Below are 24,074 nucleotides of genomic sequence, written 5' to 3'. Positions count from 1 at the left end.
GCTAGACCAGCGACAGCGTTGCCACCTGGTAAGCTATTCGATAACCGCAAATAACAGCCCTGCGCTCGAAGGCGTTGGTTTGGTCATCGAACGTTCATCGCGCTACCGAGAAATGAAACGGATGAACATTGTTCATCGTCATTTTGCATGGGAAAAAATCGTCGAGTTCAATTCGAATTTTTGTAATTGCATTAACTTTTATACGATATAGCTAAACGGTAGACGCATAAGAATCAACAAATTTGTGCCATTTTGTAAGCAAATTAAGTGTCGAATTCGTGCTGAGTGTTGTGAAATCACCAATATAAATTGTAAGTGGCCGAAAGAGCAGCAGTGAAAAAATTCCACACAGCACGCACACAAATGCACGCACGCCCAGCCAGAGGGGCACACAGACACGGCGTAGTCGCACAGACACACGCGTACGGAGAGTGGATGATGAGATGTTTTTGGAATAAAGCGAGAGCGGGACGGGGCGCGGAGTTTCCTGGAGAGAGAGAGAGGGGCGGAGAATGGAGAAGCGGGCGGCCCTATGACGCGACCAGAAAGGAAAATGCGAATGCGAATGCGAAAAGGCGAGAAAAACGGGAAAACTCGGCTAACGGGCAATGGACAGAGTGGACAATGGCCAGAAAGAAAGAACCCCACACTTTTGACTATTAGATCGCCGTTCGCCGTCCAGACGCGAGTATGACTAAGTGTGTGTGCGAGCGAGAGAGGGCTATCGAAAAAGAGAGCGAGCGGGCGCGTGTGAGTGTGTGCTGTGCATGTGTGTGGCTTTTTCATTTTGATAATTTTTGAACAGTTCGCTCAGTTTTCGCGAATAAATTAAACAGAACTGAACGGCGAACCGGGGAATCGGAATCTGAATCGGAATCGGACTCCGGGATTCCACTGCATCTGATTGCATCCTTGTACAATTTCGAATTTGCCTTTTGCAGAACTTCCAATGACGACGATTCGCAAGAAATTGGTAATTGTCGGCGACGGTGCCTGCGGTAAAACTTGCCTTCTGATTGTCTTCAGCAAAGATCAGTTCCCCGAGGTCTATGTGCCCACCGTGTTCGAGAATTATGTGGCCGACATCGAGGTGGATGGCAAACAGGTAAGCCGCCGACCACCCCCTGATAACCCCACACACCACCCCAAAATCGCAACCCACCCCACCCGAATGATAATCATCTGATCTCGTTTTATAATTTGTGTGTGCATTCAATTCATTCCGTTTTTCAAGTGCGCGTATCCTCTTTTTACACTTTCTGCCCCTCCGATTTGTATTTGTGTTCCCAATGGGTGTGTGTTTTTATTGTTCTCTTGTTTGTGCCACCCACAACTTCACCCACACCTATGAACAACGTCTTTCCTTTTTGTTCCCTTGTAAAAGAAAAAGTGACTCAATATCGCCTGATACTTACAGTAAACACTAATAAACAAACATAGCCACATAGAGATCGTTGCGAATTTCGGGATTACTTGGATTATTCGGAAGAAGAGTCCAAACTTTTGATAGCAGTGATTAAGTCACACTTGGCCACATTTCCCCACACTTACATACCTGCATACATACATACATACTAAACAGAGAGTTGGCAGCACCAATACCAGTGGAGCAGCTCCCTTCCTTCCGCTCGTTTTCTTTTCTTTTATTTTGTATTTGTCTTATACAAGTCCGTTGCGCACATACAGTTTAATGCGTTGCGCCGCCCCCCGCTCTCTCTCTCTCGCTGGCTGGCTCACCCTCGCTCTCTCTGTGTCTCTCCCCACCTAACCTACCTGTGCACTCTCTTCTGGGGAGCACTCTCCGCTCCCCCAGCTCCCTCTCCCCCTCTCACGAAATGTAATGTGCGATTTCCAAGGGGCATTAAGTCATGATTTGGCTATATGTATATTCCATTCGGATCCCCAATATTTTCAGGCGCTTTTTGAAATAAACACTGTGTTTGCCTTTGCTGCGCAATATGGCGGGTTTTCGGTTTTTTCAGTTTTTCAGCTTTCGGTTTCTGTTTCTGTTTGTATTTCTGTTTGGATAGCGTTTACATACACACGTTCACGTCATTCTACTTCGCCTCGCTTCGATGTGATTAATTCGTTTGGCATTTCCGCCAAGTTCCTTGCTCACACTCTCTTACTCGCGCTATCTTCAACTCGAAGTGGTCTCGTCTTCGTCTCTAAAACCCCATTCCCATCCCAAACCTCGGATCCCCCAACTCTACCTATCTATCTATCTATCTATCTATAATCGTGATGACACACATGCAACTGCAGTTCCCATTCATAATCACAATCCACTTCCAAATCTCCAGGTGGAGCTGGCCCTGTGGGATACGGCCGGGCAGGAGGACTACGACAGACTACGACCGCTGAGCTATCCCGACACTGACGTCATACTGATGTGTTTCTCAGTGGATTCACCCGATTCGCTAGAAAATATTCCTGAAAAATGGACCCCAGAGGTGAGTACTACTGGAATTGGCAATACACCCTAGGGAACTACTGTAACTCGACCGATAACAAAAAACTAGAAAAGAAATATACTATAAGGCCTACGCAAAAAAATATAAAAGGCAGAATTTCTTAAAACATTTCTTTTGGCAAAGATCTCAATAAGAAATATTTGAGTTTCATTCCAAAAATGTTTGACTATATCAAAATATCGAACCTTATAATTTGTAAAACACTCCCTAAATCAAAGATAAACAGATCTTTCCATGTTAAACTCATTTCTAAAGGCCTCATTACAGCTCATACAAATTTAATAAAACTGAGATGGAATAGATTTTTATTCCATTTCATTTTTACTTTGTGTTTACATTTCAAGTGGAACTTTATCAAGATTCGAAACTATAGTTAAATAACTTAAAATTTTTGGGAATCCCATTTCTCTATCGCTAAGTTATCATGACTCGCATTTGTTATCTAAGCAATGCTCTTTGGTAACTTAAATGTAGAACTAGCCCGGTTCTAAAGTAGTGTATGATTACTAACGATATTAGTAATTAATTAAAATATTTCTAAATCTTTTTTTAAAGATCTATGACTCGAAGTCTTGGAATATTCAAATTATTTATATTTGTAAAAGTTGATCTCTTATCTTTAAATAGAATTGTTTTGAAAACAATAAAACATATCTAATTATGTATTGGAGGGATTTGTTTTCTAGTTGTTGAAGTTGGTTTATTTTAAGTTACAATATCTATCAGATATTGAGGTACACCTTCGAGTTACAGATTTAAGACTGATTTCTCTTTTAAACTTTTTACAACCATCAACTAATCGTATGAAATCTTTGCAGGTCAAGCACTTTTGTCCAAATGTTCCAATCATTTTGGTAGGAAATAAGAAAGATTTGCGAAATGATCCCAACACAATTCGGGTAAGTATCCGCACTGTGGGCCCGCTCAAGCTAGAGAACTAACCTATATTGATTTTACAGGATCTAGCAAAAATGAAGCAGGAGCCGGTGAAGCCGCAAGAGGGTCGCGCCATGGCCGAGAAGATTAATGCCTTTGCCTATTTGGAGTGCTCGGCCAAGTCCAAGGAGGGTGTGCGAGATGTTTTCGAGACGGCAACTAGGGCCGCGCTGCAAGTCAAAAAGAGGAAGAAGACCAGATGCCTTTTGCTCTAAAAGAGCAAATCAACAACATGAAAATCTTTACCACACACACAGCAACAACAACAACAGCATACACACACACAAACACACAGCACACAACATACACACACCTTTTACAACAATAACGAGCTGAACAACCACTCAAGAACAACCAGAACATCGGATACGGATACACGAAGCTGCACCACCCAACAGCAACAGCAACAACAACATGAGGAGAAACAGAGCTTGATGAGCTACAAGATACAAGATCGGAAGAGGAGGGAGCAGCGGAATAAGGGAAGGCAGCATCAAGTAGAATGTCAAATGCGGATTTGATTTTATATACAGTCTAGTGTAGTTATAAACCGAAGTAAACAACAGTAATAACTATGGCATTATTATTTGTAACCCTAGGGCAGAGCAGATCGATCAGTCAGCCACTGCAAGCAAATATATATCGATATATGTAAACATATTCAAGTTGTGTCCGTTTCTGTCCACCACCCCCCTCCTTGATGTATGATAATGTATTTATGTACGATGTTTGTTTGTTTTATATATATATTTTATGTTTCGTGATCTGTGTTGTCAAGTTTAGCCGGCTGTGGCAGGATGAGATTGTGTCGTATTGTGAGGGTGAGTGAGGCAGGTGAATCAGTGGAATCAGAATCAGAAGTTGGACCCTAAGGTCCTTGGCAGGCGTAGGCGACGAGATGAGAGTTATGTTCCCTTTAAATCTATCAGATGCAGAGAGACCAGAGACCGCCAATAGAAGATGCAAGTGAAACTACATTACAAGAACCGAACTAAACACAAAACAAAACAAAAACAAAAAAACGATAAATGTTTATTTAACTAAACGTAAGCCACAAATGAGATGCATTCAGTTTTCGCGTGGGGAGATGCTAAAGGGGAGAAATTTTGATGATGATGATTATGAGATGATGAAACAACTATTTCGAGCGCATTAAGCGAGTTTTTAATATTTGTACTTTGCATTAAAACGAGTGGAAAACATAAAAAAAGATACTACAAAACAACCAAACTATATGAAGAGTATTTTATGATTTTATAAAATACGAATATACATATAATTATACTATACAGTACATATGTGTATGTCTCTTTTTTGTATTTTGTACCGTCAATCGTGTAATTCTCACACAGAAGTTGAAAAACTCGAAGATGCATCAGATACAACCAAACTATATTATACTTATGAATAAACAGTACATTTGATCTACTCTTGGTTTAACTCACTGTTTTACTTGGACCGGGTTTTGAAACTAGATAACGGAAGGAATCCCCCGGATCGTCAGAATATGGATGTAGAACTCCCAAGAAAGTCAGCCCATCTGGAACCAAAACTCGCACCTTTAACGGGGTTTCAAAAAAAACTTTATTTAGGGGATTGTTTTTGTTTATTTTGTGCTTTTGTATGCTTTTTTTACATTTAAAATGTACATAACATTATGAATCAAAGTTTTTTGGTTTTTTCTCGATCGGGTATTACAATTCAATATTATTCCCGAACAGGTATGCCGTTTTTGAAACGACATGGACACGACAGAATGCATTGCACATACAGTTCCCAAGACTATTCTCTTAAAACGTACTTTTTAGATCGCTTAACTTTCGGCGTTAGCTTTACTTTTATATTTTCTACCCGCATTTGATTACTCGATTTCGTTTTTAGCTGTTGTTTTCGTTAGTCGATCTGGTTGGTTCGAAAGGATTCGCAATAACAATTAATTATTAGTAATTCTGGTAGTCTGCTTGACTGCCTGGGGATCGTGTAACAAACAGAGTAATTAAAGCCGTGTTAGTATTTCGTTTCCGGTGATGCAGTTAACATTGATGAGAGGAACTCATGGTGAATGCTTAGAGAACGTGATGTGTGGTTGTACATTGTGTGTAAAAAGTAATCAACAGATTGGTTAAACTAATAATAAATAAACTTAGGCGTAACACGTGTGTCCTTAACAATATAAACAATAAACTTCTCTCAAACTTAAACAACAAATGCATCGGCTGTCGTGGGCTTAAATTATCAATTATCAATTATCGTTATTAATTTGGGCTTGGATCCGACAATTGAACGCACTTTCTCATTCACATTTCGTTATTAGCAATGTTCCCGCGTTTTCACATACTTAGGTCGATCGATCGATTTTATAATATTAGTATACATTAAATTCAACATTTATTCGATTAGTTAAATGTGTTGCTTGTGTCGTATGTCATGTGCGTGTCATCTGGGTAAATACGTACATACATAGGTTTAAAAATCTTTCCCTACTCCCGCTTCACTCGCCCGGCAACTGGCCTAATTGGGTTAATCTCCTGGCTAGGATTCAGAGCAATCAGATTCTTCTTGCTGAATTTAAATGCTTTTGAGCTTCAGCCAATTGCCAATACTTGCCCCTTTTTTGCTTTTGCTTAATCGCTCTCGTCTAGGAATCAACGTTAGTAATATTTACTACATAAACATATGTACGTGCATTGTTAATATGTATCTTTTGGATCGGTGCTTAAACGTATTGATATACTCTATCGCTGCTCTACGCCTCCCTAACCCTTTTCTGGCCGACAACAAGTACTTTAAATAGTTTTTTGTAACAAATAATAAATAAACCACTGTGGCCATAACAATTAGTTTTCCTCTCCCCTCGTATCTTGTCTGCTGTATCTATCTGATGTGGGCGTTTTGCTAAATACCATGTATGTATCAATAGCGAACAAAAGTTACTCGTATGGTGTGGTTAATATTGCACTCGTTTAGGGTCACCCCATCCGCATCTGCATCCTAGTTGAGGTTTCGTCTGCGCCGGAACACCAAAGCGAAGATGGATCGGATGCGCCACCAGCGGCTGCGTCGCCCCGTGTGGATCTTCTCCGAATTGGAGTCCGTGCCCAGGGCCTTCTGCATCTCCTTGCGCCGAATCTCACGTACCAAGGTGTAGAACGCCTCATCGATGTAATGACGCAGTGCAGCCGAGGTCTCAAAGAAGGGGCAGCCAAACTGGTTTGCCAGATTCTTGCCCTCCTCGGTGGTCACACGGCGCTGCGACTCCAGGTCCACCTTGTTGGCGATCAGTACCAAAGGGATGTCCTCGGACAGACGGACACGGGTGATCAGTTTGCGGTACTCGGAGGCCTCCTGGAAGCTGTGGCGGTCGGTCACCGAGTAGCAGATGATGAAACCTTCGCCGCAACGCATGTATTGGTCCCGCATGGCCGTGAACTCCACCTGGCCGGCGGTGTCAAGGATGTCGAGCAGGGCGGCCTCATTGTCGATGACCGCCTGTTGCTGGTAGGAGTCCTCTGTGGGGGATGGAAACCGGTATATGTAGGGGGTATATTTTGGGGGTGCAAAGCTTCTCCTCCTGAGCCTTACTCACCAATTGTGGGGTCGTGGTAGTCCAGGAAACTGTGGCTCACGAACTGAAGGGTGACAGCTGTTCGGGTTTCATCGTCGTCGTCGTCGTCGTTTTTGAGGGGGCGGTGGGTGGGTGGATGGCGGTTCCAAAACAAAGCGTAAAAGAAATTGAGATAATTTATTGATTTTTCGCAGCCCCCAATCAAAGTGCGCAGTGATAACTCGGCGTTTTTCTTTGGACGCTCAGCGGCTCACCTGACTTTCCAACGCCCCCGTCGCCGAGTATGACAATCTTGTAGACCCTCAGGCCGCCTCGCATATTCTGGGGCGGCACAGGCGGTCGCTTCACCAGGCTGCCATTGTCCCTGTGGTCGTTGGGCATCCGCATCGAGTCCGTGTCGGCGGCACTGGTGCAGGACCTCAGCTTGCTGGATCGCTTCAGGGCCGCACAGCCGATGGACATGTCGCCGGCCATAACTCCCACTGGCCAACAAGGATTTAGCCCTAGTCCCTCGTCCAAGTCCCGTTTGCCCGTTCGATCGGATCACGCGGAGAACCTCTGCACCACCGTCGCCAATTGTGTATTATTTTCTTGTTTTTCTCGGGCTCGGGGTTGGTTCTCTTAGGGATAGGAGCGTGAGGGATAGTATCTATGAGGCACGAACACGAAAATTAAGTCGTAGTGCGCATGAATTTAAATGTGTCTTCTTTAAGTAGTTATTATTTTATATTTAACTGATATATTGATGGAGTTTCTTAAAATAATAAAATATCTGTACCTAATATTTTAGTAACTGTTGTAAAAATAACCATTTTTAAGAGCAAAATATAATATTTCTTAGCTATATTTTAGTAAATGTTGTAAAAGTAACCATTTTTAAAATTAGAATTTGAATATGACTTTAGCTATGAATATTATATGTTTCGTAATTTCAAAAACGAAATGGCTTTAAAATAATTATATTATTTATGTTTCGAGTATCTTCACAGATTTCCAGGGCAAAATCCAGTTCCGGTTAACTATCGGTTAGTTTGGAATGTTTGCCCAAATTTTCCACGATATCTGTTTTTATTCATGATTTTTAAAAACTAGTTTTAGTTGAACAAGTAAAAACTTTAAATAATTTTTTTTAAAAGCAACACAGTTTTTTAACGTATAGATTAGGTTTCCCACCTGTCATCTCTAGCTGTCACCTTTCTCCCCCCATCTGGCAACGCCACTCGCTTTATAAATAATTTTCCTACGGCGCGAGCGGTATTCGCTTTTAGTAACGTGCTGCTCGTCGAACAAGATCTCCCGTTTTTGCCCGGTCCGCTCGAAAAGGAAAAACAAACGCTCTCCATCGAATTGGCATAGATTTAGTGCCCTCCGAGCTGAAAATGTCGGGCGATGTGCAGCCGCGAAAGCGTAAGGATAAGCGCCGGAAACGCGGTAAGTCGAGTCCTTCCTGTGATATTACGATCTCTTCCGGACTGACCGTTACTGTGGTGGTAAAAAATCGTAGTTTTTTCGCCGCTACCGCTGCCGCCGCCGCATAGCAAGCAGTTCATTTCTTTTATTAGCATAATAATATTGTCGAGTGCCTTTAAAAATAACTTTGCCCTATTATATAAAATTATACATCTCGCCTGTTTTCTGTCGCTATGCGTGTGCCGATCGAGCAGGAAAAAAAATATATATATATCTGCATATATGACGTGTGCGGGGGACCAAGAAGTGGATATACCGATCGGGGCCTACAGAAGGGCATTGAATCGGGGTGCAAAATTCGATCGCGCAAAAGAAGAGAGTGGTTTTCTTTGATTTATTTATCTTCTTACGATACGATCCGGTCCGGGGCGAGCACACAGATGTTCCCTGTCCCTGGGGATATCCTCTTATCGCTCTCTAGATCGCTCTCTCTCAGAGAGATATCATCGGCGAAATGGAGAACTCACCTCGAGCGAAGTCACCTCGGCGGTAAATTAGTTCCAATGCAACAAAGATCTAGAGATCTTAAGATCTAGAGACAAGAATCGAGATGATGCTTCCGTAATTCTGGGGCCATTACACCCACGGCACCGAATTCGTAGCCACGGTTATATGTACATATGTAATGCCATTTATTTTCACTTGGCCATCTGCCCAAGAGCATGACTGGCGGCTTCTTTGTTTATCGTTGCGCATATTTAGGCATAAACAAAACCCCCCGCCACTTGTCTTATCAGTTTGTAATGCCGGTATATCGTATATGTCTCATGTTGTAACTAACCTTTTGTCTAGATGATCGCAAATCCGAGGGCGATGTGACTGTTCTGCGTCAGTCCAGCTTTCAAGGTAGAGAAACATCATCCCCTTTTGTTTTGATCCCCACCAGAAACCCCCTCTGAATGCCTTGCCTAAACTCATTTAATGTCTCGCACACTTAATAAAACTATGTAAATCCATCCCCACGCCGAACGAAGGTGCATTCAATTAAACTGTTTGTAACATGTGTTTATTATTCACTATATCATGCAACGGCCGGATCTCAGATGACGACGAATCTTCGCACGGCGTTCACATTACAAAGATGGGAAACGAAGATCTCCACCTGCACGTGCACCACGAACACGGGACCGGTGGTCATTGGTGTGCCAAGATCATATTCTTCGCTCTGATGGCGGTGTTACTGGGTTTGGTGGGTCTGATCATCATGGAGAACCGCGGCCTAGAGGATCGTAAGTTTCAGAATACCTAAAACTTATAATAATTACTATTAATAATGTTTTCCTTTAGTGGACACTCCCCTATCGGAATCACGTTTCTCCAAAGTTTTTGATGGCTGGGTGGACGAACATAGGGATGAGCATGATGCCCATGATGTGCACGAACCCTCTGGTGAGGCTTTGGACGATCACGATGAGCACGATGACCATGATGATCATGAAGAGGAAGGTAAGTTAAGTCATACAAGTCTTAAGATACATTCCCTTAAAATCTCAAAATCCCTTTTCAGAAGAAGAACCCCTTTCTGAGGAATTAGAAGAAGAAGAACCAGAAGAGGAGGAGGAAGAGCCTACTGAAGAGGAGGAACCAGAGGCAGATGAAGATGAGCAGGAAGAAGATGAAGAGGATGAGGAAAACAATGCGGGCGAAAACATAACCGCTGAGGATGCAGAGGAGGAAGATGAAGATAACGAGGATGAAGGCACTGTGGAGGCCACGGTAGAAGCTACCACTGAAGCCACTACGGAAGCCACTGCGGAATATGAAGCTGAAGACGAGGAAGAGGATGAGGATGAAGCTCCAGCTGATGAGGATGATGCCGTAGAATCTACAGAAGCACCATTGTCAGAAGCTGATGAGGTGGGATCTATAATCTATTTCTATCTATAACCATTTTTATAAAATTTCATTTTCGTATAGCAGCAGGAAGATGATGAGGACGAGGAGGAGGAGGAGGAGCAGGAGGTCGAAGAGTCTGTAGAACCACCAGTATCACAGTCTACAGCACAAAGTGCCCCGGCTCAAGATGATAACGATGAAGATGATGATGAGGTGAGAGAAATATACTATTTAAAATGCCTGGTTCTTAAAGTAGGGCTTCTAAAAGATAGAAATCAATAGTATAAGAGGTACTTAATTATTCTTATTATATTTTATTTTTTAGGAACAAGATAAGAAAGATGATGAGAACGACGATGACGACTTTGAGTCCCTGGATCAGCAGTTTGAAAACGAACCCGAGGAGTCAAAACCAGTAAAAGCAGTAGATAGCCAAGAGCAGGATCAGAAACAGGACGATGAGGAGGAGCCCAAGGAAGAGGGCTCCTCTTGGTTGGCATCCCGTAAGTAAGAAGGGAATGAAACATTTGAACGGTTAACGGATCTCGCAGGCCTAGAACCTTAAGAACTGACAGACAGAAATGCTCCACCTTACAAAAACCCAACCAAGAACACAGAAACCGAAATTGTACAAGAAAGTGCAAGAGGCATTTGTTTGTTTTCTGATACTAAAACCTGACTCATTTACAGTTGCCGTTAAATTTGGCGTTGGCGTTGCACTTGCCTTAGTTTCACGCCTTGTATTGATAAGGAAAAGTCCAAATACAAGTGAGTCTTCAATGCTGATCTGCTCCCCCGAATTCTCCGCTCTTTGTATTCCGCTCTCTGCTCTTGATCTCTATCTAAATCAATATCAATATCCGCCAAGCACGCCAGATGTTATGCTAACGAACCAACCTTACTCAGGGGAATCTTTTGAGTAATCATTACTAAGCGCCGCTTTCCATTCTAACCCACCGCCAAGCGATTGGTAGAATCAAAAACTGATACTGATCTCAATGTCTCGTGATCGATAATCGATTCTCAATGTATTAACAGAACTAAAACAAACTATTCTTTGCACTTTCTTCAGTTAGCTTATTTTGATTATCATTTATTATCATTATTATTATTATTATTATTGTTTCTTGAATCTGATTGTAGTCACAGCTTTGTTTAACTTATTCCACCAATGTATGTATGTACGGAAATTGTTGAATGGCTTTGTTATTGCTCGATTAATAATCCCTATAACTCGAATAACATTCGAATCTTCCGTGGTGAATGCTTAGACGAGGATGAGCCCGCTCCAGAGGCTATACTAAGGCGAAGATTGACGATTGCCACGGCCGAGGATCATATACCAGACGATGTGGAGGAGCTGCCCCTGCTGGACGACGATGGTTGGAGATATGAATTTAACGATATTGAACTTCGGCCAGCCGAAGTTGCTTCCAAATAATTTGATGGTGATCTAATGATTCGGAAGCCTTTTATCACTTAGTCTGGCCAGAGGTCCAGAGTTTTAATTTAAGTCATATCCCATTGTCCAAAAAGAATACTCCGAGGAGGAAATCGAAATCGAAGAAGAGATCGAGGTGGAGATCAGCGACATCGAGGAGGAGGAGGAAGCCCGCCACGATAGCGACGACAATGTGGCCTCCATGGCCAACTATGTGCCCGATACCTTTGAGCAACTGAACGCCATGTACAAGTTGGTCCAGGAGCATGCTAAGGAAACCAAGCCCGAGGAGAAGGAGAAAAAGGAGTCGGAACAGCCGGCTGGAGCCAGCGACATCTATGTGGAGTACGAGGACGGGGCGATTGAGGATTACGAACATGAAGGGGACAGCGAGGATGAGGAGATCACCGACGAGGAGGACGAGATCTCCGACGTGGACGACGCCGATCTGATGAACCGGCTGGAGGCCAAGTACGGCCGCCTGCCCGTCAAGGAGTTCGAAAGCGATCCGGACTCCGACGACCCCAGCTGGACACGTAATTACTAGACTACACACATCACCACGTCTGTCGATGACCACCCGACTCCATCATACTCCATCCGACATACTTTCGATCGATCACTTAAGCTATCGCTAACATAGGCCCAACACTACTTTAAGAAACACGACAAACAGATCGCTTTACATAACAGATCGTAAGTGTTAGCTGTAGAAAACCAATGTATCACCTCACACAAGGTGGAGCTCTCTAGGCCGTAACCGTTCAAAATTCCATTCCTATTTCATTGGTAATCTCCCGATCTAATCGAGATTCTTAATCCCCAAAACAGAGATAAAGCCGAAAGAAGCTGCACCTGCACCTCCGGCGGAGAAAGAGGATCCTTTTGAGCAGGAGTTGCGCAAGGCCAACGAGGAGATGATTAGGGAGGTAGGTCAATCGATGGTGTCTCCTTAACCAGGATTAACCCATGGCATATCTCCCATATGTATATCTCCAGCTCAACAATCACTAAAGAATATCACAACAAAACACACAACTCATTTCAAAGCTTTAGTTTATGTTTTGCTTGTCAAGTTCATTAGATCTTATAACTGTCTAGCCATGTAAGAAAAACGAAGGATTATTAATCAAATCTTAGGATTAACCTTAGGTATTGATAGAAACGCACTTTTCAGGGGGTTCAGAGTTAGTCAGGATGAACTCATGGCCAGTTCCTCCAAACAATACACACCCACTGGGGGGATCCTTTGGCCATGGGCTCATCTATAGAAAAATAACTCCTGACAACTGCGTTTCACTTCTTGAGAGAATGATTTTATACTAATTGCATGTTTCTTGTACTTTTGTCTAACCCCCCTTTGTGTTTTGGCTGGCGAACCGCGAACTAATATCCACCCCAAAGAACTATGCCCAAGCCCTGCGATCCTTTAACACGCTCACCACCGACTATGCCCACGAGCCATTGGCCCATTTGGGAAGAGCCCGAGTCCTGGAACTTCTGTCCAAGAAGGAGCGCAGCAACCAGCGCCTGTGGGAAGCCATCGATGCCTACAAAAGATACCTGGCCTTTGGCAATCTGGTGAAAAGTGATCAGGAGTTTACCAGTGCCGGCGAAAGTTGCATTGAGAATTTGAGATTTTTGGGTAAGTAAGGGGTTTTCTTCCTTATAATCAATTATATTATGCCTTTTTGATTTTCAGGTTACCACCGACAGGCCACCACCATCCATGATTTGCTCATCGAGCGTTTGCCCGAGGATCCCCGCCTGCGTAACCAACTCTCACTCACCCATCTCATGGTCAACAAGTAGGTGAGGCAAAAAACTGGGATCTTCAAATAGCCTATAACAGTCCTTCAGTCTTCAGCAGGTTGAAAAGGTGGCCGAGGAAACCCTGAAACTCTGGCCAACCAATGCTGTGGCTCAACTCCACTATGGACTGGCTCTCAGGCAGCTCCATGGTGACTATGTCAAGGCTCTACCATATCTTAGATATGCAGTGGAGTCCCAGGAAGAGGGCACCCAAGAGGCTTTCTTCTACTTGTCGCTTGGAGAGACCCTGCAGCGCCTGTCCAAGAAATCAGAGGCTCTGGAGGTGTACAGGAAAGGAGTGACCAAGGGATTCTTTGCCAGTCTCTATCAAAGATCACTGTATAATGAGCCCAGCCTGAAGGCACAGCCTTTTTGGCAGCCCAAGGAGACGGGTTACGAAAGGCAGCTGGATAGATTGCAGCTCCATTGGCGGGCAATTCGTGATGAGGCAGTGGCCCTGCTGGGTGAAAGTGGATTCTTCCAGGATGAAGCGGAACAGCTGCGTGACAAGGGAGTTTGGCAGCAGTACGAGCTTTATGCCCAGGGTCGCCGGGTGAAGGATAACTGTCGAAGGACTCCGATTACCTGTGGCCTGCTGCAGGAATTTCCCGAATCCTCGGGCTGTCGTCGCGGCCAGGTGAAGTTCAGTGTGATGCAGGCCACCACGCATGTGTGGCCACATTGTGGACCCACCAATTGCCGGCTAAGGGCGCACCTCACCCTGGTTGCTCCAGAGCCGGAGAAAACCTCACTTCGAGTGGCAGAGCAGGAAAGGTGGGTGAACGTATAATGTCTATATGATCTTGCCTGCTAACTTTGATTACCATAATCTTCTTTCAGAACCTGGCGTGAGGGAGAACTCTTTATATTCGACGATAGCTTCGAGCACGAGGTGTGGCACAATGGCAGCCAACCCCGCCTGGTGCTCATCTTGGATATGTGGCATCCGCAACTGACTCCCGCCCAGCGGCGCAGCTTATCACCCATTTAATAACGGGCGTGTTACTTAGTTCTATAAACAGTTCCGGTTCCGGGGCCTGTAATTTAGTTCAATTTCTCCAAATCGCATCGTTCATTGTTAGTTAAATCTCCATGTTTTTGTATAGACATTCTAATTATACCTCTTAATCGTTAAGCTCGGTTTGAATGCGTGTTTAGGCTACATAGACGTCACTTTATCTGTGCATATCATATACGATTAGCGTTGGCTGGCAGCTTACCCTCGCTTTTTGTACTTTACAGAAATACAAAACCTTTTAGGATTCGACAATTGCTGTTTTTATTGGGGGTTATGATTACAGAGATTTGCTAAGTTGTAGACACATTGGGAATGGAAATAAGGTATAAAACTGAGTTACAGTGGGAGCTACCTCAATCTTATCGAGATGCTGTTCGTGGGAGTTGGAGCACTGTTCTTTTTAGCTGCCGCTTTCGGTGATTCCCTGGATGTGTGCCTGAAGGATCTCGGCTGTCTTCGAGGGACTCATATGCCAGGATATCAAAAAGGAGAGTTTGAAGCCTTTTTGGGAATTCCCTTTGCCCAGCCGCCAGTAGGACCGCTTCGTCTTAAGGTGGATAGCTATATCACTTTGAAGAGGAACTAATCCATTGATTGTTTCTCAGAATCCTGTGAAGGCTAATGCCTGGGAGGGAGTACTTGATGCTGGATCAGCAAAGGACGGCTGTTTGCAGAGAAACTACTTTTCAAACAATAGGGATGTGAGGGGAGTGGAAGACTGTCTTTACCTGAATGTGTATAGACCCAAGGTAACAGAATTTTTAATCCACCAAACCCACATATCCTGATCTATTGGCTTACCATAGCAACGAGATGGAAATCCCTTGCCTGTAATGTTCTACATACATGGTGGTGGTTTCTTTAGCGGCACTGCCCATCCAGTGGCCAGTGGACCTGAGTATTTCATGGATACGGAGAAGGTGATCATGGTAACCGTTGGCTATCGCCTGGGACCTTTTGGTTGGTATTACGTGTTATAATAATTATTATCTCACTTTGATATTATATTTTGTAGGTTTTCTTAGCACTGGCGATGAGAATATGCCGGGAAATTTCGGATTGAAGGATCAGCGGTTGGCTCTGCAGTGGGTTCAGCAGCATATAGCTGAATTTGGAGGAGATCCCCAGATGGTCACGATCCTTGGTCACAGTGCAGGAGGAATATCTGTACACCTGCACATGCTGAGCCCTAGTTCCAAGGGTATTTTTATTGTACCTTGCATGAATTTCTTATTTTACATATCCTTTTTAACCAGGACTCTTCCAAAAAGCCATGTCTTTGACGGGCACCATGTTTATTCCAGCCATGCGTGTTCTTGAAGATCCTTTAAGTCAAGTTAGACAGTTGGCCAAGGAGATTGGTATCGATCAGGCAGAGATTCTAAGTAGTCAGGATCTAGCACAAGCACTTCGCGATGCAGATCCCATGAAGCTTCTCCTCAGTGTGGATAGTTTAAAGACCTATGATAACCTGCCCCTCATCAGCACGCAACCAGTTTTGGAGGCAGCATCTCCTGAAGCCTTCTTGGTGGAAGATCCGCTAAAGGCCCATCGCGAGGGTCGTATCAACCAGGTGCCCTGGGTAGTCAGCCTCAATTCTCGAGCTGGAGAGGGAGCCTTGACCTTGTTGCGCTCCTTCACATGCCCAAAACGTATGGCAGCCTTTAATGAAAAGTTCCTGGAACATCTGGCTTTGGTGCTCAATCTTCCCCAGGGAACTCCTCCACAAAAGGTCAGGGAAATACTGGATGCATACGGATTTCAGGGGGAGGCCCTGAACAACGATACAATGTTGACTTTGGCCGAAATCGCTGGTGACTTCAACTTTTTCTTTCCGATCTACGAAACAATTTCTTCTTATGCCAGCTATGCCAATCTTGAAGAGAATCCACTGTCCATCTATATCTTTGAGTTTACCGGTCTGCACTCAATATCACTAATGTTCGGTGCTTCCCCCGAGGATTTTGGCTTGGGGGGAGCTCACATGGATGATGGTCTGCACACCATAAGATTGCCGATTCTCGTTGAGGATTTTCCCAAAGACTCGGTAGATGCCAAGGTTGTCCAAAGGATGACTTCGCTTATAACGGACTTTGCTAAAACAGGGTGAGTTTGTAATAAAAAACTGAGATAGTTTTTATTGTCTTACTCGTTTTATCCACATAGGGTCTTCCATGAGGGATCCACCTGTAAGGCTTCCGATTTCAAAGATCAAGGAATGTGCAGCTACTTACATTTTGGTGGCACCACTGAAAAATACCAAGAAGATGTTCGCCAAGGTCTGGAGCTTACTTACTTTCCCATATGGAAGAAATTATTTATGTAAAGAGATACTACAATCCGATTCCATCTGCTAAGGGGTAATTTAAGAGTGAGTTACTGATAAATAAATCACATTAATTTGCGAAATGGAACGGATCTTGTAATGGGAGCTGTTGAAGATACCCCAGATTTCCATTCAGGCATTGTAAGTTGAGCTCCGGCTGCGTTCCATTTTTGTAAAAGACTGCAGCCCATCTCCCATCCCAGTTGTCATTCGAAGGTCAATTTACATATGCAGAATGTGCAAGAAACGAGATTAAGTGCGAATAAAAGACCGGGCGACATGCGGTGCGATAAGATAGCCGTCGATCCGGGGAGCAATAAATCTCGCCCGATAGGGGAAACATCTTGTTTGGAGAGTTTTTTCGTAATTCTACGATATACGATCTTCAGATCAGCAGCACGATAAGTGAGAGTGAAAAGCGTGACGTTTTATAAGGAGGTTAAAAACGAAAGTGAGGGGTGCAAAGATCACTGGTTTAGTGTTTGGAATACATAATAAAGTTAGAGGTGTTTATGATTTTATAGATCACAGAACACAGATCACAAAGATCGCAGGTTTAGATTGTTCGGAAAGCATAATAAAGTTTGAGATACCATAATACTAGGTTCAACAAAGATAGTAGAAAAATGGCTTTGTTGGAAGAAACCAAGTGATAAGAGACTACATGATTACTTCACCATTAGACACAACTTAAATAGACATGATTAATGTAGCAGGTGTGATTTTATTTGCAAAGTTATATCAGTTTAGTGATCTTATCAGAAAGACATAAGACATGATCTTATGACATAAGATGAGCTTCTTTGAATATAGTTAGTAAATGATAAATCTTCTGATCGTTTATATATGTTTTTTTGCTCTGGAGACTTTATGTAAGAATGCATTGAAAGCGAATTTGCATGGTGAGACAGGATAAAAGCGAAAGTTTCGACACGAAGCGATCTCAGTTGATCGCAAGTCTTCAACTTTGGCGCATCAGCCTCGATTCCCCGTTCACCGGGAAACACTTTCTACTCGTTCTGGCGCGTGTTTTAAATTACCCCAACCAGATTCAGATACAGATTCAGATACGGTTTGCATACTGAGGTCGCTGCTAGATGCTAGATGCAGTTCCAGATCAATTGGTATCCGCACTGATCAAGCATACGCCGTGTGAACCGATCTCCAGCTCGCCGATCGTGCTGCTCTGTATAAATTTTCCACAGCGAGTTCGGTCACTTTGCAAAGATTGTGGGCAGAGAGCTAATACTATAGCTATATAGAGTCGGTCTCTGGGGCAGAGCAAAGTTTTCTTCACGATTAAAGTGAACGTGCTCCCTCGAAAGTCGTCAGATCGATTTGGGCCTCTGACGCGGAAGGTTCTTCAAGAGATTTTCCAAACCCAGCACCAGTAAAAGTAAGTGAGCTTTTCCTTGGGCAAAAGGAGCTGCTGACCATTTAGAAAAGCATCCAAAGTCCGATTTAACGTTGACATCATCTTGGGCGAATTGGAATGGGAAGCACCAAAATTGATCATAAATAACCCATCGATATGCATAATTAACGATCATCCATTAGCTCTGCTTTCAGTAACTTCGCGGACCACCGGCGATGATTCAACTACTGCTGCTGCCGCTACTTCTTGGCCAGATGTGCGCGGCTTTGACCACGGTGGACCAGCCGGTCACCGTGTGCCCGCCCAGCGTGGGCTGCCTGAAGGGCACCTATCGCCGGGGCTATCAGTCCGAGAGATTCGAGGCCTTCATGGGCATTCCCTATGCCCTGCCGCCCGTGGGAGATCTGAGATTCAGTGTGAGTATTCCAGATTCGTTCGACGAAAATCCCTTAAGGAGCATGTAATATCCTCTTCTCCAGAATCCCAAGGTTATGCCCAAGCTGCTGGGGCTGTACGATGCCAGTGAGCCCAAGATGGACTGCATCCAGAAGAACTATCTGCTGCCCACTCCTGTAATCTATGGCGAGGAGGATTGCCTCTACTTGAATGTCTACAGACCGGAGGTAGGAAGGGTTTAAAGGTTTTGAAAGTTCCTAGTTAATGGATGGTTTTATTTTTTTAGGTCAGAGACTCACCTTTACCCGTTATGGTCTACATCCATGGCGGAGGATTCTTTGGTGGCTCTGCAGGACCGGGTGTTACAGGACCTGAGTACTTTATGGACTCGGGGGAAGTGATTCTGGTGACCATGGCCTATCGACTAGGACCTTTCGGTGAGTTCAAGTTGGTTGATAACGGGCCAATTTCTCAATGTGATTGTAACTTTTCTCTAATGTTTCTATAATGTTAGTTGCTACATGAACTAAAACTCTTCTCAAGGGACAAGAAACCTTCTAAAGATTTGTTTTTCGTAAAAAAAAGAATTCGTCTTTAACTTTTTTGACAGATGGCAAATTATAACCCTAACGCGATATAGAGAAATCATTCCATACAGATTAAATTGTAACTTTGTTCATTTTGACCCACTTATAGGATTCCTCTCCACCCAGGATGCTGTGATGCCGGGTAACTTTGGCCTCAAGGATCAGAACCTGGCCCTGCGTTGGGTGCAGCGCAACATTCGATCCTTTGGCGGAGATCCCCAGCAGGTGACAATTTTTGGCCAGAGTGCCGGTGGAGTGGCTGCCCACATGCATCTGCTGAGTCCCCGATCCCAGGGACTCTTCCACCGGGTGATCAGCATGAGCGGCACGGCCAATGTGCCCTTCGCCATTGCTGATGAGCCACTGGAGCAGACTCGTCTCCTGGCGGAGTTTTCCCAAATTCCAGATGCCCGAAATTTGAGTACGGTGAAGTTGGCAAAAGCCCTGCGACGTTTGGAAGCCACAAAACTCTTGGATGCCGGCGATAATCTGAAATTTTGGGATGTGGATCACATGACCAATTTCCGACCTGTGGTTGAAAAGGGTTTGGAGGCCGAGGCCTTTCTCAGCGAGCATCCCAAGGATATCATGGCTCGGGGTGAAAGAGCACCCATTCCCCTGCTTTTGGGCACAGTTCCTGGCGAGGGTGCCGTAAGGGTGGTCAATATCCTGGGCAATGCGACTCTCCGCCACAGTTTCAACTCCCGATTCGACGAACTGCTGCAGGAGCTGATGGAGTTCCCGCCCAACTTCAGCCAGGAGCGACTCAACAAGAGCATGAAACTCCTCGTGAGGGAGTACTTCCAGGATCAGCATGAAGTCAACGAGGAGACTGTTCAAGGATTCATGGATGTAAGTTCAAATTGTTGAAGTATATATGTTTTCAGCTAAGCGATCCTATTATATATAAACCAATCAGGCTAAAAACATTTAATTGTATGCAAATCATTCAGTTTTTTGTTAAAAGCCATATGACACTGGCTTTATTTTCGACTAACCTACTGAATGAATTTTAAAAAGTCACTTACAGCATATCTGTATTTTAATTCATAAAATGTTTTTGGGTGCACACCATTTTTATTTTAGATTTTCAAGACATTTTAAAATAAATCGTGCCAGTAAATCAAATTTTAAGCCAGTGTCATAAAGCTATAAATAATCTTTGATTTATTCAGCTGTTCTATATTTCCTTAAGCTTTTATTATAAGTATATCTTAGATTTTTTATATAATCCCATTTAAAACAGTAGTTCCTATGCAAAATCCCAGGATTATCTATTATACTACATATCCTTTCCTTTTATTTATTAAACTCTTTTTTCTTCTTAGCTAATTTCAGATAGGGGCTTTAAGCAACCCCTGTACAATACAATTAGAAAGGATGTCTGTCATACCCCCAATCCTATTTACTTATATAGCTTCAACTATCGGGGACCTCTGAGCTATGCCTCTGCCTACACTTCCGCCAATGTTACTGGGAAATATGGGGTGGTTCATTGTGATGATCTGCTCTACTTGTTCCGTAGTCCCCTAATTTTCCCGGACTTTGAAAAGAACTCTACGGAGGCGAAGGTAATCCACTCATTTGTGGATTATTTCATACAATTTGCCAAGTTTGGGTGAGTACACTTATATCACAATTGGAACGTGTGATGAGTGTTATAAGTGAATCTCTGATTATTGTAGAAAACCAAGGAATGCCGAGTCACTGACCCCTTGTTCCATAGAGGCGCTTCAGTCACGTCCCAACGGGATATGCGATTACCAGGAATTCGCCAATGGGGCAGGTCCCTCCCAGGGTTTTGAGGTTTACGTGGCTAGCGAATTCCAAACGGACAGGGTGAAGCTCTGGTCCCATATACTCAATGAAAAGTCGACTGAATCTTAAACCTAAGTCACTTATAATACAATGTATATAAAATGTTCGCTACTAAAAAACACTAGAGTATAAGAATAAATTATGCTGATATAAGAAAATAATACCAAATATAAAAGTTTGGATGCTTTTGGAAATTCATTTATATTAAACACTGATAAAAAAAAAGTATAAACGCTTTGATATAGAAGTATACTTATTCTGTAGTTTATAGAATCAAATATATTTAACATATATTTTATGTTTGTATTTAATTTGAATATTATACGTAGGATTTGCTTAAGCAAAAACAATACCTAAAATAAATATCCAAAGGGTAAGGCTTACATAAGTCGTAAAAGAAAATTACCCTAAATATTTATATGGCTGTTTGTCTCGCCTTCCTATTTCCAACTGTGCCGAACTTGATAAGCCATAAACTGAATTTGCAACACGTGGATTGTATCTATATGTCGGCATTCTAAAAATGTTTGAATGGCACAAGGGGAAATGGGTGCAGAACGTGTGTAATTAAAGCAGGTTTCGCCGGCAAATTAAGTATACGACGCGTGGCGGCAATGAGAAATATGATCGGACTTCTTCCTCGCTAGATGGATTGCAATAGTAAATGAGTTGATTATTTATAGTCTATGCAAGTGGCTGCCAGCTATCTTGGGATCTTGTAGGTATTGAGTAATCTACATATTAGCTAATGACCAGATACATTTGCATACTGCATTTCCTGTGACGTAGGTTTTCCATTCATTATTTATAGAACATTCAAATCGTCTAAAGCTATGGGGCAAAAAGTGCAATGAACCTAGGCGACTGGCAAATTGGGTTAGCACATGCGAGTTCCTGGATTTGTGTCACCCTCGAGCGCAATTAAAATCAATAGAGCGTGGCGAAATCAGTCAGGTTTATGACAGGACATTCCCGCAGGACACTGGTCAGTTGTATTTGTTGCTGTCGCGTGGAAAGTTCAACCATGGAGCTGCACCGGAAAATCGCTTGGCGAATTCTGCCCCTCTTCCTGTTGGCTTTTCTGCTAACGGTGGGCGAGGCCTATCTGAAGAGTGTCCGGGTGGAGGAGATACCCTTTGCAGGGAGGAAGGTCCAGGTCCTGACCAGTCGTCGGTCCAGCGGCATTCATCTCATCTCCAGTCTGGAGCATCAGCGCACTTTTCTGCACCTATTCCATGTGCCCTGTGAGTATACTAAACTATTTCGAAATCGAAAGTGCTCGTTTATAACCAGGCCATATATAATATTAAAAAAATGTTCTAACTTTACGAAATATTGACATAAAAAATTAGAAACATATTTTATGCACCTGTTCCATGTGCCCTGTGAGTTTGTTAACATATTTTGAATCGAAAGTGCTCGTTTATTACCAGGCACCAGGCCATATATCATTTTAAAAGAAATTCCTAGCTTTACGAAATAATGACATACAAAATTAGAATCATATTTTAGAAAAAAATCCATATATGTACATTAGGGTGGACTTTTTTAGGGTCGAATGAACTCAACATCTGAAATGGTAGTTTTCTGTATAAAATAATTTTATTTTAAAGTTTAAACAAGGCTTAAAACTTTCAACAAAAATGACTTGCACAACACAAAAAATGTTTATACATTTCCTTAATTTATGTAAAAAATCAAGCCTACGGCATCTAGACGAATATGAAATATGCCTAAAATACTTAAAAGTCAATGCGCACCGTCTAAAATAAATTTTTTTCAACTTTTTCTTTCTGTTACGCTTTAAGAATACCAAAAGGAAATATTTAATGGGGTGAGAGTATGACCTTAAATTTTCATATCATATACATATGTCCTGAGTATATGTCCTCAGCCAATGTTGTGGACTGTTTTCCTTAAATAAATTAAATTCAAATTATTTCAAATATTTAGGTAATTAGGCAAAAATTATTTATTTTATTTCAAAGGATTTTTATTTTGGGCATAAGAAAGCAGATTGCAAAGCTTGATATTTATTTATATATTATTAATAGCTCATAAAAATACTCCTTAGCGGAAGGCGAGTTTATTTAGCCTATGGTGTCTTCCAAAAAATGTAGTTCTTTTGTAATAGTAAAATGTTTTATGCCTAAAAGTATGCAATACTTTTTATAGAGTACCCTTATCAAGTGTTTTGACTATAGCCAATATGGTTTTTCCATATAATACCAATAATTATTTTTAAAATTTAATCATGGCTCATAACATTTCGAATTATTTATAACTAGTTTTGTAAATTGTAGACATAATTTGCTTCTACGCCGCCAAAGGAAAGTGGCCGTATGTGCCGGGGTTTATGAAGTACCGCGTTGACAATGCAGCTCGCAGCTTTTTCCACCAGAACGACAGTTTTATTAAACAATTTTGCACCAAGTGGATTCAGGTCAAGGAGTGCTTTCGACCCCTGTTCGGTGGGTACAAAATGGGGGAGCCAAAAATAGGTTCACAGATAACCAAACCCCTTTTCAGACAAATCAAATACCACCACAGATGTGGAGGTGGAGACACTGAATGCCAAGATTCAGGGACAGAGGGGGACTTGCAACTGCGACAAGCTCCTCTCAACAGAGCCACCTGTGCCGGTTGTCTACTTCGATAAGAACTACATTGGAAACGTGAGTTCGGAGACCATTTTGACCACCATTGAGTTTCTGGAGAGTTTCCTGCCACCACCCACTAAAAAGCACAAGCGCAAGAATCGCGTGCGTGGACGCCTGGATGACATGGATATTGATTAGAAATCAGACCCTAACCGTTTTTACTTTCTGCACAGCCTTTTAAAATAAAACCAAATCTTGACACCAGAAAGTTTCCATTCGAGTTTGAATTCAAATTGGGTCCCTGCCAAAATTCCCTCTTTAGTGATTTCAAAAAGATAATTTGAATTCTAACGGTGGCTGTTAGAAAACGTTACATCTTAACATTTCTGTTAAAAGCTGACCTGTGTGACCCTCCGCCGA

The 24,074-nt window shown here is 42.8% G+C and overlaps 5 protein-coding genes across 21 annotated transcripts; 4 read left to right on the top strand and 1 right to left on the bottom strand.

Moving 5' to 3' along the window:
• Positions 1-90: 90 nt before the first annotated feature.
• Positions 91-4,850, top strand: Rho1 (ras-like GTP-binding protein Rho1). Of its 2 annotated transcripts, none has more exons than XM_017074073.4 (5): positions 91-311; positions 942-1,105; positions 2,304-2,453; positions 3,293-3,373; positions 3,434-4,850. In XM_017074073.4, the coding sequence occupies exons 2-5, from the start codon at positions 950-952 to the stop codon at positions 3,623-3,625; spliced, it is 579 nt and encodes a 192-aa protein (XP_016929562.1). In that variant the 5' UTR covers positions 91-311; positions 942-949; the 3' UTR covers positions 3,626-4,850. The 2 variants fall into 2 exon arrangements, with proteins under 2 accessions (XP_016929562.1, XP_070850718.1); XM_070994617.1 differs by having other exon boundaries at positions 120-254.
• A 120-nt stretch (positions 4,851-4,970) lies between these two features.
• On the bottom strand, positions 4,971-7,597 carry Ric (Ras-related protein interacting with calmodulin). The gene is made up of 3 exons (XM_017072104.4): positions 7,230-7,597; positions 6,997-7,053; positions 4,971-6,919 (listed from the first exon to the last, which is right to left on the bottom strand). Exons 1-3 carry the CDS (start codon positions 7,447-7,449, stop codon positions 6,402-6,404), a joined length of 795 nt encoding a protein of 264 aa, XP_016927593.2. The 5' UTR covers positions 7,450-7,597; the 3' UTR covers positions 4,971-6,401.
• Positions 7,598-8,228: 631 nt separating this feature from the next.
• Positions 8,229-14,804, top strand: Asph (Aspartyl beta-hydroxylase). 16 transcript variants are annotated; one of them, XM_070994613.1, is made up of 16 exons: positions 8,232-8,406; positions 9,238-9,291; positions 9,489-9,674; positions 9,733-9,891; positions 9,956-10,302; positions 10,363-10,494; positions 10,607-10,784; positions 10,972-11,049; positions 11,425-11,454; positions 11,553-11,663; positions 11,818-12,258; positions 12,554-12,651; positions 13,127-13,367; positions 13,425-13,530; positions 13,583-14,308; positions 14,375-14,804. In XM_070994613.1, exons 1-16 carry the CDS (start codon positions 8,355-8,357, stop codon positions 14,523-14,525), a joined length of 3,090 nt encoding a protein of 1,029 aa, XP_070850714.1. In that variant the 5' UTR covers positions 8,232-8,354; the 3' UTR covers positions 14,526-14,804. The 16 variants fall into 16 exon arrangements, 12 of the variants coding, with proteins under 12 accessions (XP_036669480.2, XP_036669477.2, XP_036669479.2 ...); XM_036813579.3 differs by having other exon boundaries at positions 8,233-8,406; positions 9,953-10,302; XM_036813582.3 differs by lacking the exon at positions 14,375-14,804 and having other exon boundaries at positions 8,231-8,406; positions 9,953-10,302; positions 13,590-13,654.
• Positions 14,805-14,884: 80 nt separating this feature from the next.
• Positions 14,885-21,237, top strand: LOC108008231 (uncharacterized). The gene is made up of 12 exons (XM_036813034.3): positions 14,885-15,105; positions 15,158-15,301; positions 15,359-15,512; positions 15,568-15,753; positions 15,809-16,658; positions 16,719-16,875; positions 18,451-18,669; positions 18,733-18,876; positions 18,936-19,086; positions 19,346-20,088; positions 20,565-20,854; positions 20,922-21,237. Exons 1-12 carry the CDS (start codon positions 14,920-14,922, stop codon positions 21,121-21,123), a joined length of 3,426 nt encoding a protein of 1,141 aa, XP_036668929.2. The 5' UTR covers positions 14,885-14,919; the 3' UTR covers positions 21,124-21,237.
• Positions 21,238-21,874: 637 nt separating this feature from the next.
• On the top strand, positions 21,875-24,069 carry LOC108008988 (uncharacterized). Its single transcript, XM_017072931.4, has 3 exons — positions 21,875-22,298; positions 23,358-23,525; positions 23,584-24,069. The coding sequence occupies exons 1-3, from the start codon at positions 22,013-22,015 to the stop codon at positions 23,850-23,852; spliced, it is 723 nt and encodes a 240-aa protein (XP_016928420.3). The 5' UTR covers positions 21,875-22,012; the 3' UTR covers positions 23,853-24,069.
• The last annotated feature ends 5 nt before the right edge of the window (positions 24,070-24,074 follow it).

This window comes from Drosophila suzukii, chromosome 2R (assembly GCF_043229965.1).
Source record: "Drosophila suzukii chromosome 2R, CBGP_Dsuzu_IsoJpt1.0, whole genome shotgun sequence".
NCBI classification, from domain to species: Eukaryota; Metazoa; Arthropoda; class Insecta; order Diptera; family Drosophilidae; genus Drosophila; species Drosophila suzukii.
This window is presented reverse-complemented; position numbering and strand designations above follow the sequence as displayed.